At 37.4% G+C, this 18,175-nt stretch overlaps 1 protein-coding gene across 2 annotated transcripts in view; it reads left to right on the forward strand.

Annotated features, from left to right (window-relative positions):
- Positions 1 to 18,175, forward strand: part of usp5 (ubiquitin specific peptidase 5 (isopeptidase T)) — a 67,125-nt gene that overhangs the window by 34,620 nt on the left and 14,330 nt on the right. For both annotated transcript variants that reach the window (XM_039763793.1, XM_039763794.1), the window contains exons 12-14: positions 4,534 to 4,687; positions 7,916 to 8,090; positions 8,183 to 8,271. In XM_039763793.1, the coding sequence (XP_039619727.1) occupies positions 4,534 to 4,687; positions 7,916 to 8,090; positions 8,183 to 8,271 (418 nt within the window). The remainder of the gene's footprint in view (positions 1 to 4,533; positions 4,688 to 7,915; positions 8,091 to 8,182; positions 8,272 to 18,175) is intronic.

Consider the following 18,175-nt stretch of genomic DNA (forward strand, 5'->3'; position numbering starts at 1 on the left):
CCTCGGAAGAAGAGTTGTTGATGCTCATCAGGCTGGAAAAGGTTACAAAACCATCTCTAAAGAGTTTGGACTCCACCAATCCACAGTCAGACAGGTTGTGTACAAATGGAGGAAATTCAAGACCATTGTTACCCTCCCCAGGAGTGGTCGTCCAACAAAGATCACTCCAGGAGCAAGGCGTGTAATAATCGGCGAGGTCACAAAGGACCCCAGTGTAACCTCTAAGCAACTGAAGGCCTCTCTCACATTAGCTAATGTTCATGAGTCCACCATCAGGAGAACACTGAACAACAATAGTGTGCATGGCAGGGTTGCAAGGAGAAAGCCACTGCTCTCCAAAAAAACATTGCTGCTTGTCTATAGTTTGCTAAAGATCACGTGGACAAACTAGAAGGCTATTGGAAGAATGTTTTGTGGATGGATGAAACCAAAATAGAACATTTTGGTTTAAATGAAAAGTGTTATGTTTGCAGAAAGGAAAACCCTGCATTCCAGCATAAGAACCTTATCCCATCTGTGAAACGTGGTGGTAGTATCATGTTTTGTGCCTGTTTTGCTGCCTCTGGGCCAGGACGGCTAGCTTTCATTGATGGAACAATGAATTCTGAATTATATCCGAGAATTCTAAAGGAAAATGTCAGGACATCTGTCCATGAACTGAATTTCAAGAGAAGGTGGGTCATGCAGCAAGACAACGACCCTAAGCACACAAGTCGTTCTACCAAAGAATGGTTAAAGAAGAATAAAGTTAATGTTTTGGAATGGCCAAGTCAAAGTCCTGACCTTAATCCAATTGAAATGTTGTGGAAGGACCTGAAGCGAGCAGTTAATGTGAGGAAACCCTCCAACATCCCAGAGTTAAAGCTGTTCTGTACGGAGGAATGGGCTAAAATTCCTCCATGCCGGTGTGCAGGAATGATCAAAAGTTACCAGAAACTTTTAGTTGCAGTTATTGCTTCAAAGGGGGGTCACATCAGATACTGAAATCAAAGGTTCACATACTTTTGCCACACATAAGTAATGTAATATTCGATCATTTTCCTTAATAAATAAATGACCAAGTATAATATTTTTGTCTCATTTGTTTAACTGGTTTCTCTTTATCTACTTTTAGGATTCGAGTGAAAATCTGATGATGTTTTAAGTCATATTTATGCAGAAATATATACAATTCTAAAGGGTTCACAAACTTTCAAGCACAACTGTAATTGGATAATGCAGCAAGAAAATGACACAAAACACAAAAGCAGATCTACGAATGAATGGATCAGGTGAATTAAAATTAAAAGATTTGAAGTGGCTTAGTCAAAATACTGAGTGAATCCTAATAAAGGTACTGTGGCAAGACCTCTCACAAGCAGTTTATACTAACAAATCTACTTGTGTGTCTGAAATAAAGCAGTTCTGCAAGCTGTAGGAAGCATTTAGTTGCAAGTGTTGCTGTTGAAAATGCAGCAACGTAGTGTTTTGGTTCTTGTGAGACTGTAACATACTATATTAAAGAGCTCAGAACTCTGGAAAGAGTTTTTAATTATTTTAAAATCGTTTCTCTACTACTTATCAGAGGAGAAGAATCCACTCTTTCCTGGGAGAGAATCTTGACCTCTGATTTGGAGGTGCTGATTCTTATCCCATCTGCTTTACACTGGAAATCATTCTGACAGAGTCAGCATCATGTGCAGTTATTAGGGTCTCAAAAGAGTACTTTCCAATCCTTGATTACACCTTAATACCCTGTCCTTGAAAATCCTGCTTAAAAGTATTGAAAAAATACATCCCAGGCAGAGTCCAGTGCCGAGACTGAACTAACTTAATAGTATGCGAACACAACCCTCATTTTGAAAATACAAGGACCAAATGGCAGGCAGCAGTGACCCAGGTAACCTGTTCTCTTGAAGCACTTCTCACAAGATACTACTGGTAGGGAATCCATTCCCAGGAATTCGGGAATCCCGCATGTCATTCTCGGGAATCCCGGGCCCCCGGGTTGACACAGTGCACGGGCAGCTCACATGTGAACGGTTTTAGAATGACTAACACTTATTTTTAATGAAACTACTGCAATATGTTGACACCAATAAAAGACTAACCTATATATATATACAGTATTGCATAGTTTTACTGTCAAATAATGCAAAGAGTACACGACACGTGTTTCGCCCTTTACGTTGTGCCACGGCGTGTGGTTCGTTTATTTGACAGCATGTAGATCGGGGTAATTACATTCATGGCATTACTAGTCTGAATCACAATCTGATTGTATGGGTGGGTATCTACCAGGTAACGCTTGTGTAGGCAAACATCTGCCACGGTGCCCTCTTCAGTTGCGAGAAACAGATCATAGAATGTTGCAAAGTTTTACTGTCAAATAATGCAGAGTACGCGACACATGTTTCACCCTAATTCTGGGCTCATCAGGCGTACACACTCACTGCATGTCAGTGTCAGAGGCGAAGCTACGGCATGTGGTTCGTTTATTTGACAGCATGTAGATAGGTGTAATTACATTCATGGGATTCATAGTCTGAATCATAATCTGATTGTATGGGTTCATGTGGGATGACCAGTGTGATAGAAGGAAAGAGATCTCAGACTGGCCGCCCTATATGTCAATCACGTGGCCAATGCCATAGGGAGGATATATGATAGACTAACATTTTAAAAAAAATGTTTTTTGAATGCAACGCGATCTACTTGATCAGATACTGAAACATGTGTCTAAACAACTCCCACGCTTGCCGTTACTCTGAAACACCGCTATTTCAGCATTTGTCATCATTCTGTGATGCTAAGTTTCTTGGCACAGATAATGCGGATGCAACAGACTGACGCATTGCAATTTCAAGTTGCTGTTCAAAGCTGTTGTCTTCATAATAATTAAACCTCTCTGTTCTAACTCAATCAGCATGACAGAGTGATCTCCAGCCTTGTCCTAGTCAACACTCTATCTGTGTTAACTGGAGGATCACTGAAATGGCAGCAGATCTTTTTGTGGCAGGGCTGAAATGTAGTGGAAATGGATTTTTTGGGACTAAGTTCATTTTCGTGGAAAAGAGGGACTTTGAAATTAATTGCAATTCATCTGATCACTCTGATAACATTCTGGAGTATATGCAAATTGTCATCATAAAAACTGAGGCAGCAAACTTTGTGAAAATTTAATATTTGTGTCATTGTTAAAACTTTTGGCCACAACTGTAGGATTGTGCTGATCCATTATTTATTTTATTAATATTGCTGCTTCCTACCAACCCTCCGTCCCAGGTGATGCCAGTCAAACGAGGAACATAGTATTTCAGAACAACAAGGATATCCTTTAAACAACTATAGTTTTCTCTTTCAGGAAATTACTTATGTTGTAAAAAAAGAAAAAAAAAGCAAATCCAAAGAGTCATTCCCTGTGAAGCATCATACACAGAAGACCTCAAACAGTTAACTCTTAGATAAAGGATAAGGATTCAAAAGGCTAAGGATTCAGAATAACCTTTAATAACACCCGAGAAAAATAGATTGCCGTGTCCCAGAAAGACATTACCTTTCCCATTGATTTATATACTGTCGCTTGCCAGAAGGAAGGAAGCTGCTTTTAGTTTTGCAAATACAACTAATCTGTACTTGCACTTGACATTGAAAGCATTCATTCATTGCACCGTACCACTATTTTGTCAATAAGAAAGTCTTACTGAAATGTCATGCCAAGAATGAGTAAATAATCCAGTCAGCCTACAAATGTGATGTTTTGTTTGTTGTAGAAAATGTTAAAGCCAGTTCATCCTTTTTTTGGATATACAGAGCTTTACTTGTGTGCACAGACAAAATTATGTAATTTGAGGAGTGTGAGCGTTGTCCCTGAACCTCCTGAATACTACAGTTAAGTCAGAGAGAGAGTAAATATGTTTTATCACAATAATATATGTACATTGCCATAAAGAAATATTACCTTATGAAAAATAACTTTGACTTCAAATTGCTAAATTTACTCTTTAGCAGCTGCTTGTCATTTCTACATTCAGTGTAGATCAGTATGATTTTTGATAAGCATACCGCTAATTCTTATTCTTGCTGTACTGTACTGTTTCGGTGGAGTAAATCAAATACAGACGACTTGTATAATGGCTGTCCAGTAACCTTTGTTTCCTTTATTTCCCTATACTAGAGCAGTAATGCTTTTTTTCCCTCAAATTTTTGAAGTTTTAATTGTCAATTCAGAGTTGGTTGTTACTTTTCAATTCATGTAATAGTGGACTGTCATTTTTTTAGATTTGTCTGTACATCTGAATAAGTTATTTCTTATTGTAGAATTTAATTGTCCCAGATAATGATAATTTTGGGCAGGCTAAGAGCATCCAAGTCTGTTGAATAAAAGTAATCTTTCATTGTTTGTTTCTGTTTTTTTACTTCAGATTAAATTCTGAACATGCTTGGTATTTGAGTTTATTTAAAAAATAAGTCTCGAGAATTTCACAATCTTCAGTGGAAACATCTTTAATCACTTATGTTACATTAATCATGTCTTTTTGCTTTTTTTTCCAGCGTCACTGTCGTAGTTCAGACAACCCCAGTGCAGCTTTCCGGTTTCTTATAGAAGAACGAATCAGGTGCTTATCATCTGAGAAGGTGAAATACAGCCAGCGTGTTGATTACATCATGGCATTGCCTGTACCACTTGATCAAGCCACCAACAAGGGTAAGCGTAATTAAAATAAAGGGTGCCATCCTTGGCAGCACTTCTCATTTGCTAAGCACTGTACTGAATCAACCGAATGTATACATTGGATGTTGACTGTTAACTGGTAGATAAAGTTTCTTTTTATGCACAAGTGGTATCATTACATATATGAGTCTTATGTAAGTAGAATATAGTGATATTAGTGTTTTAGTTAAGAAAAGAAAATCTGGATAATATGATAAAAAGAGTGGAAATAAGGTGACTGTATCCATAGTGACTATAAATCGAGTTGGATTCTGCAGTCTGAAATCTGGTTGAAATCACGTCAAACTGCAGTGTTTTATATGGTGTTTCCATTATAATAGGAACTTTAAACTATTCGCTAATTGTTATACTATAACATCATTACATTGGAGTTGTTCAGGAGAATTTTAATTAATATTGGTAATAATGTAACTAGTGTACTATATAAAATGGTATTGTTTAATCGACAGGAAAATATTTCTAGTTGCAGTAGTTTTCATTTTAAAGGTATAAATAAACAGTACAAGGAAACCATATTACAGAATCTTTGTAAATATTTAATATGTAGATCTTCCTCAAACCCAAATTTAATATCAAGGTGAAACTGTTTGAACTACTCGCACAGAAATTTTGTTATACATTTACATCATGAAGTAATGGAACATTGAACATAATAACTGTTTGATTAAAGTCTTTTGGTCCTTGGATTCAGAATATGTTGCATCACTAAATTCAACAAGTGCAAAATAAGTCTCCCTGCAATTTTAAAATGGTCTCCAACGTTACAAGTTATATATTTTGTTCTATTACTCCATGACAAACTGCTTTAACCCAGTAAATTTGAAGTACTTGTCTAACACAAATTACTTGTGTCCAATTTTGATACAACTTTCCTAAACCATTGGCTTTACTTGGCAATTCCAAAATATGGTATTTATTTTTCCAGAATTGTTTTAAACATGCTTTAATATTTGGGAGCATTTTTCTGGCAGATGCCTGAACATGACCCTTTAGAATTATTTGATACTAAGAATTTAATGTTTTGCTTCACTGAAGGAATGTCATCCAGAGGCAGCAAAGCCTATTTAAACTATGACACTTGAATAGGATTAATATTTTAGAAAACAATTTTGTCTTCAGCAAATATAATGAGAATTATACAGCTCAAAAACATATATAAACTACCAGAACTTTTATTATTGTTTAGACTCTAGACCAAAACCGGGATTTTTTATATAACCTCAGTATGCAGTATACTTCATAATAAATAAGGCCATTTTTCATAAAATAATGCAGAGTCTTCAGTTTGCTGGTATTTGTTAAAGTGCTAAATGTGGTTAAAAAGATCATAGATGTAAAAGGTTATGTATTCCTAGTACCACACAATTTATATATTTATGTACAGTATATAGTACCTCTTGAGAGTTTGTGAATCCCTTTTGGATTTTTTTCTACTCAAAACTCAAAAAGACCAATCGGAGCAAAGCCAAGCTAACAAATAAGATTGTTTGAAGTGATCAGGTGCACACACACACACACACACACACAGAGAGAGTAGTGTTTTATTATATAGTAGATAGACACTTATTACATTAAAACTCCACTTTTTCTAAAAGTAACTTATTCTCTAGACTGGTACACACATTCTCTTAATAATAATAATAATGGGCTGAGAATAATGTTTATTGACAAAAAAAGCTATTTTACACGTAACATTTTTATCTTCTCTATATTCAGCAGTAGAATCATAGACATTAGTTTTCAATTTAAAAACACATTTACTCTAAAATGCTATAAAAGAGCACAATACAAACTTTTATAACAATTCTTGAGCAGGTAACGGGAATAAAAGTACAGCCAGCTCAAGTGTGATACACTTGCTGATTTTAAACAGAGATTTGCAAGGTAATGAGACAGATTCACTGGGCCTCACAGAAAACAAGCCTTAAAAAAAACTTCAAAATTTTTGCCGTGAATCTAACCTATTTTATTCTTTCAGAATTCACCAAACATAGATCTGTAGTGTAATTTTTCCTTCAGTACAAAACAGATACATGATTTCATTTGGTTCCTGATTGAAAACATCAACGGTTCAACTTTGCCTTTTATAAAAGGAAACCAAAAATCCAGAAAAAACACATTACATAAAAGTTATACATTTATTTGCATGTCATTGAGAGAAATAAGTATTTGATCCCCTTCAATCCAGCCAGAATTCTGGCTTCCACAGATCGGCTGTGTGCCCATGTGGCATACCGATTACAGTAATCCCTCGCTACTTCGCGGTTCACTTTTCGCGGATTCACGACTTTGTGGGTTTTTAACTATAGTAGTAGTATTTCCTAGTCTAAGAACAACAAAACAGGTTCGGTGACTAAGTGCATTGTAACACGGGCTGTGATTGGTACAATGGAGGGAGACGACAAATCACAGCTTCCCGCTTTCTAATCGGGCCCGTGATTGGTGCTTTGACTGATGCCCAGATCCCACAGCACCTCCCCTTGTCTCTCTGTCGCGGCCATTTCACTTCAAGCTTTCTCGCCGAGCGGTTTACTTTACACTAAATATAAAATAACCATCAGTTACCCTCGGTCTGGAGCACCATGCAAGATCTTGCCTCATGGGGTGAGGATGATCACAAGAAAGGTGAGGGTTTAGCCCAAAATTACACAGGAGGAGCTTGTTAATGATTTGAAGGCAGTTGGGACCACAGTCACCAAGAACACCATTAGTGACGCACCCTGCCGTAATGGATTGCAATCTTGCAGCACCTGAAAGTTCTTCTGCCCAAGAAGGCACATCAGACCACAGCACTTTCTCCCAAGCCTTCTCTGAATCATTTAGATGTTCACTGGCAAACTTAAGGTGGGCCTGTACATGTGCCTTTTTGAGCACAAACTAGATTGGATTAATTGAGTTTTGAAAATGTTATATTATATTTCTTAATCACTTTCTAACACAGTAGAAATATTTTAGTTTAAATCTCTTCTTTTTGAAATCTGAGTGTACAATGTGTTTACATTTACAAACATTTAGCCTTGGCATTTCTGTTTAAATGTTTTGTTATTATGTTGTATTATCTTTTGACTGTCTTATAGTAGAGAGCTGTCTTTATTGCGACTATCAAAGAACCTGTCCATAGCATGCCAGGTAGTATTCCTGATTATAGTGGTAGCATCAGAGTATAAATAATGTAGTGAGCTGACTTTATATTGTCAATAGATGAGCTGATGGATTATGAAGTCAAAAGGAAGGAGGCAGAGCTAACAAAATCCCCACTACCAGAACTTGTACGTGCCAAAATACCATTTGATGCTTGTTTAAGCGCCTTTTCAGAACCAGAAACTGTTGAAGATTTCTGGAGTGCAGCTGTGCAGGGGAAGTCTGTTGCCAGCAAGTAAGTGTATCTTCCTCTGTCCTCATTATGTACTGATTTACTTTAGTCTAGCTTAGTTTACATATAATGCTATTTTGCATTTATTTCAACAGGACAACTCGTTTTGCTTCATTTCCCGATTACCTTGTGATACAAATTAAAAAATTCACATTTGGACAAGACTGGGTGCCTAAGAAATTGGGTAGGTTCTCTATACTTCCAACATGTCATTTATAAAGACATAAATGTTTTTAAAGAAGTTTGTGCCTCTCAATAATAGAATGCTTTTTATTTTGTGTGAAATCGGCTAGCGAAAGGGCTCAAGTTAAAAGAATGGTATTTGTATTTATTCAATAATATTCTTTTATTCAATTCCAGGTTTTACTTCAGTTTAAATACATAATTTTAAAAGTAATTTTCTGTGAATGGATGATTTCATCATGACATGGCTTAGAATATGTGAAAATGGACTGACTTAGCATAAGCCTCCCTAAATCATGGTATTCATAAAAAAGTTATAATTTACTAAATTAGGTAGAAGTACATAATCATGAACAAGTGGCATCAGATATTCTAAATATTAAAATGTGCACTTCAATTGAAATGTGTAAAGTATAAATATACTTGATGGCAAAAGACATTTGTCATTTTCCACCCTTTGAGGTCCATAGAATGCTAGATTCCTAGTAAAGGACCAAAAGTAACATATTTGTAATAATTGACCTTGAAATAGTCTAAAATGATACCCTATATGCTTATATTTGACATTTTTTAACTTTCTGGGTATAAGTGGGCCAGGACCACATCATATATGTGATCAGCAACTTCGAAATATTATAAAACTACACTCCACATGCCTGTATTACTGACCCTGAATTATTTATTTGAAGTTTTGTGAAAAGGAGTAACTTTGAACACTCATATCCTATTGAGAGGCAAACCCCTCAGGCTGGCTGATGTGGCATGCACATCTTCAAGTCCTTCTAACCATTTCTACTGAAGACCTATTGGTTTTCTGTTTATTATAACGATGTAATTTCCTACACAAAATGTGGTCCTAAGATGTGTTTGAAAATGAGGGTTCTATGCATCTACAGGGCCAATAGGGAAAGTTCAATGTATAACTAGTGTAAGAGCTAGCCTGGCCACAGACAGACACAACACCGCAATGTCCAAACACCCACACTTTTATTCCACTATTTACAAAACTATTTACACATTTGCACTCTGTCCTTCGGGCCGCCTCCACTCCTGTCTTGCAACCTCCGTCCTCTTCCACCTGACTCCAGCTCCCCAAATGGAGTGAGGCAGTCCCTTTTATAATACCCCAGATGTGCTCCAGGTACCTGATGACGAACTTCTGGTAGCACTCCCCAGTGTGATGGAAGTGCTGCCCTTGCACCCAGAAGCGCTCCGAGCGTACACCATCCCTGGACTGCTAGCACTTCCTGGTGTACCGGAAGCACTGTCCTGTCCAAATGCCCAGGGAAGAGAAGTGCTGCTCTCCCGGCCCCTCCTTCCTCCAGGCGTCCCAGCGGGGCATGGTTCCTGGTTGTCTATCACACGAGACGTCAAGACAAGTTGAATGGTATATCGTATGTTGGGTGTTTTCTCATACCACTGTGTCGGGAGGTGCTGCACAAAAAAACTGAAGTGATTTCAAAGCTTTCGTAAGTAATTCTTATGAACATAAGTAATTTAGTGTAGTCTTAAAATTTCTGCTTGTGTCATAGCATAGCTATATATTTTAACAGACACACTCAATCATTCTCTTCTGGAGAATCTCATCCAGACATCCACTCGTGCACATCATTCACATGTTAAGCCATTTTAAACCTTTTATATTTATATCTATGCAAGATAAAAATTTAACAAGTACATGTTTCACTGAATTCATTATGGTGGTGTTATCGTGTAATTCCTTGCATTAATTGTAGAGAAATGTTCTGAATTGATTTAAGGGATTTTAGAATAACCTAGTTGTTGTAAAGGAATCACAGAGACCATAAAAATGGTTTGGGGTAGCCACCCTGTATACTTGAAATTTAATTAAAGAAATTAAGTCAAAATTGTCTTTTCATACCAAGCTCAATACAGAACTGAAGCAAGTCTAACAAAATGGAATTTATATATGTTCTTGAGAGGAAGTGAGGAGTGTCAGGTGGGAATTACTTCTGATGGTCTGTAGAGAGGAAAGAGAGAAAGTGTTATCTGTACACGTCAAACCCTGGTCTGACAGATAATTACATTTATTCGAGCCTGTAAACTGTCCCCTAACCACGTGTGTGATAGTGAGCTTCAGTTATAGTGCCATTTGTTAATCATAGGTATCGGAAGAACTATTCAGTTAAGTACTTTTATGTAAACAATATTTGTTTGTTGTTGTTTTTTTTTTTACTAGGTGCTAATATTAGTTCATTTGAGCTGCTTACTGTTTAACTTGCTACATGCAATAATTGGTGATGTTACTGTGAATGAGATTATGGCAGAGCTCTGTTTTAAAGGGATAGTTGGTAGTAATGTTACAAAGGTGATTTAAAGTTGATTCATTCAATACTAATAACTGTGAAAAATCACAACTCACCAATAGCCTCAAAGTCTAGAATAAATTATGTCTCAGTATGCAGTGGATTTGATTTAATGTCTAACAAAATAAAGTTACTTACTGCTTTTACTCACTCAAAACCACTGTTCTCTTCTTATCACATTCTGAAAAAAAGAGTTTCCATCAGCTATAGAAAAAAGTCATGCTTCATTTTGTTTAATTGTGGCTAGGCTCCATCAGTTAATTTGTGTGTGTGTTAAATGACAAAAAGCACTTAATGCTAACCATTGATTTGATTTGCGAACTTAATGACAATATGCATATAGACAGCAGTTTTACCCTTTTCAAAAACACAAGGCTATGCACTAGTTTAAAAAAAAAAAAAAAGTGTAGTGTAATCGGCTTATCTCAAATTTGTTGTCACATGTTTCATACCACCACTCCACCAAAATGATCGACAATGCTGTACAATTTTTTTTTCCCTGATTGTAATTGTGCATATTTCTCTGAGGGGACACCCCACCTCCTAAACATGCAAAGGATTGCAGGTAAGTTGAAGGGGGTAGTGGGTAATATACTCTATTAAATTCCTTTCTTTTTAGATTAATCGCCCAAATTTGATACACTCACAGCCACAGTGCCTGGCAAGCACTTGCTAAACACATCTTCTTGAAGCTTGACCAAACTTTACTCCTTTCACTTTGCATCTGCAGGCAACCTAAATTCGTATAAACCAATACCCCTCATTTCTACTTGAGGTTGCTGTTGGCGCTGTGGTGAAACAAGGAACACAGTGCATTAGAATGTCCCGTTTGCTAGAGCATTATTAACAACAAATTTCATTTAAATCCGCCAAGGCATTTTTGAGATTTTGAGATATTCAGTTTTTTTAGGGGTTAGGGTTACCTCTAAATATTGATATATCAAAGTGCCATTTCTTACTTTATGTGCACTACCTATGTCTGAAAGTAGCTTCACTCCAGTGCAATTGTGAACGTTTACATGGTTTCCAAAGTTTCTTTGCTTAATTTCTCAAATCTGTACATTATTCAGGATTTGTTTCCAAGGCTCTGCAAGCTTGTTATGTGCAAGAAATTGTTATTTGGTAACATGTAACCTGTACAGTAGTGAGCTTGTCTTTTCACAATTGAAAGTTAATAAAAGCAAGTATTAAACCAGACTAACAGGTATTAACGGTACAAAGATTCTCATTTATTATTAACAGTTTGTGCAGAAGGAAGCAATTTCATGTTTATGACTAACAAAAATGTCATAAGAAAATCACTTTAAATTTACTTTTATTATGTTTGAGAATTTCTCTTAATAGCTTTTAACATAGTTTTATAATTAAACTTTTTCTTGGAACAGTTGTTTTTTTAAAGTTGGACTTGGTCATTAAGATTTGTGATGGATTACTTTAACACACTTCAAATTTTATACAGTGCATCCGGAAAGTATTCACAGCGCATCACTTTTTCCACATTTTGTTATGTTACAGCCTTATTCCAAAATGGATTCAATTTATTTTTTTTCCTCAGAATTCTACACACAACACCCCATAATGACAATGTGAAAAAAGTTTACTTAAAGTTTTTGCAAATTTATTAAAAATGAAAAAAGCACATGTACATAAGTATTCACAGCCTTTGCCATGAAGCTCAAAATTGAGCTCAGGTGCATCCTGTTTCCCCTGATCATCCTTGATGTTTCTGCAGCATAATTGGAGTCCACCTGTGGTAAATTCAGTTGATTGGACATGATTTGGAAAGGCACACACCTGTCTATATAATCCCACAGTTGACAGTTCATGTCAGAGCACAAACCAAGCATGAAGTCAAAGGAATTGTCTGTAGACCTCCGAGACAGGATTGTCTCGAGGCACAAATCTGGGGAAGGTTACAGAAAAATTTCTGCTGCTTTGAAGGTCCCAATGAGCAGAGTGGCCTCCATCATCCGTAAGTGGAAGAAGTTCGAAACCACCAGGACTCTTCCTAGAGCTGGCCAGCCATCTAAACTGAGCGATCGGGGGAGAAAGGCCTTAATCAGGGAGGTGACCAAGAACCCGATGGTCACTCTTTCAGAGCTCCAGAAGTCCTCTGTGGGGAGAGGAGAACCTTCCAGAAGGACAACCGTCTCTGCAGCAATCCACCAATCAGGCCTGTATGGTAGAGTGGCCAGACAGAAACCACTTCTTAGTAAAAGGCACATAGCAGCCCGCGTGGAGTTTGCCAAAAGGCACCTGAAGGACTCTCAGACCATGAGAAACAAAATTCTCTGGTCTGATGAGACAAAGATTCAACTCTTTGGTGTGAATGCCAGGCGTCATGTTTGGAGGAAACCAGGCACCGCTCATCGCCAGGCCAATACCATCCCTACAGTGAAGCATGGTGGTGGCAGCATCATGCTGTGGGAATGTTTTTCAGCAACAGGAACTGGGAGACTAGTCAGGATAAAGGGAAAGATGACTGCAGCAATGTACAGAGACATCTTGGATGAAAACCTGCTCCAGAGCGCCCTTGACCTCAGACTGGGGCGACGGTTCATCTTTCAGCAGGACAACGACCCTAAGCACACAGCCAAGATATCAAAGGAGTGGCTTCAGGACAACTCTGTGAATCTCCTTGAGCGGCCCAGACTTGAATCTGATTGAACATCTCTGGAGAGATCTTAAAATGGCTGTGCACTGACGCTTCCCATCCAACCTGATGGAGCTTGAGAGGTGCTGCAAAGAGGAATGGGCGAAACTGGCCAAGGATAGGTGTGCCAAGCTTGTGGCATCATATTCAAAAAGACTTGAGGTTGTAATTGCTGCCAAAGGTGCATCGACAAAGTATTGAGCAAAGGCTGTGAATACTTATGTACATGTGATTTCTCAGTTTTTTTATTTTTAATAAATTTGCAAAACCTCAAGTAAACTTTTTTCATGTTGTCATTATGGGGTGTTGTGTGTAGAATTCTGAGGAAAAAAATGAATTTAATCTATTTTGGAATAAGGCTGTAACATAACAAAAAAGTTATGTGCTTTGAATACTTTCCGGATGCACCGTATATGGTCTGCTGTATGTGTCTTTATTGGAAATTCGACCACCAAAAAAGTTTGCCCTACCTCAGCTTAGCCCTATCTATGAGCTAAGGACTTAAGTTGTCAAATGACTACAGTAAGTGTATGGTCTCCTGTAGTGGTGCAGACAAGAAATACTCCACAAACTTTACAAAGAAAATAAGATAAATATTCAAAAAAAGTTTAAAGTGTGCAAAGTCTTAATAGTACTACATAAGAAGAAAATGTAAAAAGGTACCCTCCTATTTGAGTATTTGAGTTCATATCATCAGAGTGGGCTATTTCATGCACCAAAGCATTGGGAGCTAAGCCAAATGCTTTTCTGACCAATGTTGATATTTTGAAGCACTCATTTATTGTGGAATGAAGTATATGAAGCAGCTCATTTCATCCCATTTTTACACTAGCCACAAGTATGGATAATTTAAGATACCATATATACTGCAGATAAGTTCTGCCACGGATAAGCCTTTGCTTGATTTTACAGTATTATTTCTGGTATTTTATAATGTCGGTTGTACAAGTCGAATGTGGAAAACCCACGCTATTGGTACAAGGGATTATGATGTGCTAACACCCACCTGAGAGAGTAACCATGGAGGAACACTGCCTTTTATTTTCTATGTGGGTGCTGCAATGAGTGCTCCTAACCTCTATCTCTCTCTAATGTGCCTACGTGACCACACGGTAATACCCAAACCATTCTGAAGCAACATTCGCACTGATTTATGTTTTTTGTATCTCACACCCTCATACACCTTTATCGTAAGAGCATCCCTTATCTATGATGGAGCGTTCGATCAGAAGAAAATATGAAGCTGGTTTTAAATTAAGTATCGTTGAAGTAGCGAAAAAAATTGGTAGCTGCACTGCTGCAACAAAATTCGATGCGTCTGAGAAGATGTTTAAAAAAAAAAAATAAATAAGTTTCCCATTTTTGTACGGGCACATAAGTCGGGCTGTGATTTTATGATTGATTTTTCGGGTTTCAAGACCCGACTTATACAGTACGTGATAATATATGGTAATTAGAAAATGGGTGGATGATTTAAACTGACAAGTGTAGCCATGTCCATTACATTACATAGACGATAAATATTTTGCCTCAGTTCCCTTATTGAGTCAATGTATGGTACTCCAATAATAAGCAATTCAATCAATCAATCAACATTTATTTATATAGCACATATTCATACAAAAAAAATGTAGCTCAAAGTGCTTTACAAAATGAATAGAAAAATAGAAGACACAATAAAAAATAAACATAAGTCAACATTAATTAACATAGAATAAGAGTAAGGTCCGATGGCCAGGGTGGACAGAAAAAACAAAAAAAACTCCAAAGGCTGGAGAAAAAAAATTAAAATCTGTAGGGGTTCCAGACCAAGAGACCGCCCAGTCCCCTCTGGGCAATTACTTCAAATCTGTGATGTAAGTTAAATGTTTACAACTGACTTCTGATTGGTCACATCACTGCATTCTCAAAACAAATACAAATGTTTTTTTAGTGTGCACTATTTCCACAGTGGGTTAAATGTGACAATAATGAACGGCTTTCTTGCCTTCAAAGAGCAGCATTGTTTTAATTTAATAAAGTTAAACCATAAGAGATTTTTAAATTATAGGTATGATGCCTGCAATCCCTCCACCATATATTTTAACCTGAATTGATAGCTTGTCTCTTTCAAACTCTCTTCCTGATGTTTATACATTCCATTGATTTTAATATCTTGCAGTAAGAAAACTTAAATGAGAGAGGCCCCCGAGCTTCCAATTGGTGATCCCAGATGTGTTGAGTTCAGAAATACTGTATCAGGTGTACAGTAGATTTATAACAGAAACAAAGTAAATGAAAACATAAAAAGTTATGTGAATGGATGAATAAAGACATAATAACATAACAAAAGAGCTTTACAGGTGAAAAAAGGCAAAAATGTCAGACTTGAGCCCTATTTGAAGATCCATAGGTGTGCTGATAATTGACTATTAATATCACAGTATACCCCATGAAATTTTTTTTCCTTTTTTAAACATACGTGGACATATCAAGATTTGATCTTCATTTAAACATTATCTGTAGGTAAAGCTGATATAATGTTAACAAACCTCATTCTGCATTTAAATTTCCTAGCCCGGACAGGTGAGGCAAAGTTAGTTATTTGACTCTACAGTACAAGAAGACCTTTTAGGCTAAAACCAAAAACCGCAATTGATCAGAGGAATCTGATACCAGCTGTAAAGGATGGTGGTGGAAATGTTTTGGTTGGCTGCTCTTTCTGCATCAGTGCCTGGGCAGTTCACCATCACATAATCCACTATGAATTTTTTTATTGTACGAGAGTGTGCTTGAGGATAATGTGAGACCATACAGTGAGGTCCATAAATATTTGGACAACTTTTTTTCTAATTTTGGTTCTGTATATTACCACAATGAATTTTAAATGAAACTACTCGGATGCAGTTGAAGTGCAGACTTTCAACTTTAATTCAGTGGGGTGAACAAAACGATTGCATAAAAATGTGAGGCAACTAAAGCATTTTTTTAACATAATCCCTTCATTTGAGGGGCTCAAAGGTAATTTGACAATTGACTCAAAGGCTATTTCATGGGCAGGTGTGTGGTTATGTCATTATCAATTAAGCAGATTAAAGACCTGGAGTTGATTTGAGGTGTGGTGCTTGCATGCGGAAGATTTTGCTGTAAACGGACAACATGCGGTCAAAGGAGCTCTCCATGCAGGTGAAAGAAGCCATCCTTAAGCTGCGAAAACAGAAAAACCCATCCGAGAAATTGCTACAATATTACGAGTGGCAAAATCTACAGTTTGGTACATCCTGAGAAAGAAAGCAAGCACTGGTGAACTCAGCAACGCAAAAAGACCTGGACGTCCACGGAAGACAACAGTGGTGAATGATCGCAGAATCTTTTCCATGGTGAAGAGAAACCCCTTCACAACAGCCAGCCAAGTGAACAACACTATCCAGGGGGTAGGCGTATCGATATCCAAGTCTACCATAAAAAGAAGACTGCATGAAAGTAAATACAGAGGGTGCACTGCAAGGTGCAAGCCGCTCGTAAGCCTCAAGAATAGAAAGGCTAGATTGGACTTTGCTAAAGAACATCTAAAAAAGCCAGCACAGTTCTGGAAAAACATTCTTTGGACAGATGAAACCAAGAGCAACCTCTACCAGAATGATGGCAAGAAAAAAGTATGGGGAACAGTTCATTATCCAAAGCATACCACATCATCTGTACAACACGGTGGAGGCAGTGTGATGGCTTGGGCGTGCATGGCTGCCAGTGGCACTGGGACACTAGTGTTTATTGATGATGTGACACAGGACAGAAGCATCCAAATGAATTCTGAGGTGTTCAGAGACATAATGTCTGCTCAAATCCAGCTAAATGCAGTCAAATTGATTGGGTGGCGTTTCACGATACAAATTGACAATGACCCAAAACATACAGGCAAAGCAAGCCAGGAGCTTATTAAAGCAAAGAAGTGGAAAATTCTTGAATGGCCAAGTCAGTCACCTGATCTTAACCCAATTTGGCATACATTTCACTTGTTGAAGACTAAACTTCAGACAGAAAGGCCCACAAACAGCCAGCAACTGAAAGCCGCTGCAGTAAAGGCCTGACAGAGCATTAAAAAGGAGGAAAGCCGGCATCTGGTGATGTCCATGAGTTCAAGACTTCAGGCTGTCATTGCCAGCAAAGGGTTTTCAACCAAGTATTAGAAATGAACATTTTATTTCCAGTTATTTAATTTGTCCAATTACTTTTGAGCCCCTGAAATGAAGGGATTGTGTTAAAAAAAATGCTTTAGTTGCCTCGCATTTTTATGCAATCGTTTTTGTTCACCCCACTGAATTAAAGCTGAAAGTCTGCACTTCAACTGTATCTGAGTTCTTTCATTTAAAATTCATTGTGGTAATGTACAGAACCAAAATTAGAAAAAAAGTTGTCAGTGGCCCTAAACATACCAGTAAATTCACCAATGAATGAAAAAAAATGCATGGTTCTAAAATGGCCAAGTCAAAACTGATATAAATCCCATCAAGATGCAGTGGGTGAATTTGAAACCAGCTGGTCTCTGGAATGTTGATCTGCTCAGGTCCACAAAATATTTTAACACTCTTAGAAAAGAGAAAATCAACAGTTTCGGAAATGTTTGCTAATGCACCATGAGTGCAGCAACAAGCCACAGAATTAAAGAATAGGTTTAATTAACAACATGAATCAGTGTCTAATTAAGCAAAGGTTGGAGTTTTAAGCCCTGACTTAGGGGGGGTCTTCTCTTGGCTCCCTCACTTCACATTTCATTTCTCTTTGGGTGCCATTTAAGGAAAGGAATAAAGCAATTCAGGGGAACAAATCTTAAAAGAGAAGTCAATTAAAATGAATTCACAAAAAGTTAATTAGCAGCACAAACCGGGCACTCATTAAAAAAGGGTCAGAATGAAAACCTTTTGCCACAGTGGTCCTCCAGGACTGGA

This window comes from Polypterus senegalus, chromosome 9 (genome assembly GCF_016835505.1).
Source record: "Polypterus senegalus isolate Bchr_013 chromosome 9, ASM1683550v1, whole genome shotgun sequence".
Lineage (NCBI taxonomy): Eukaryota > Metazoa > Chordata > Cladistia > Polypteriformes > Polypteridae > Polypterus > Polypterus senegalus.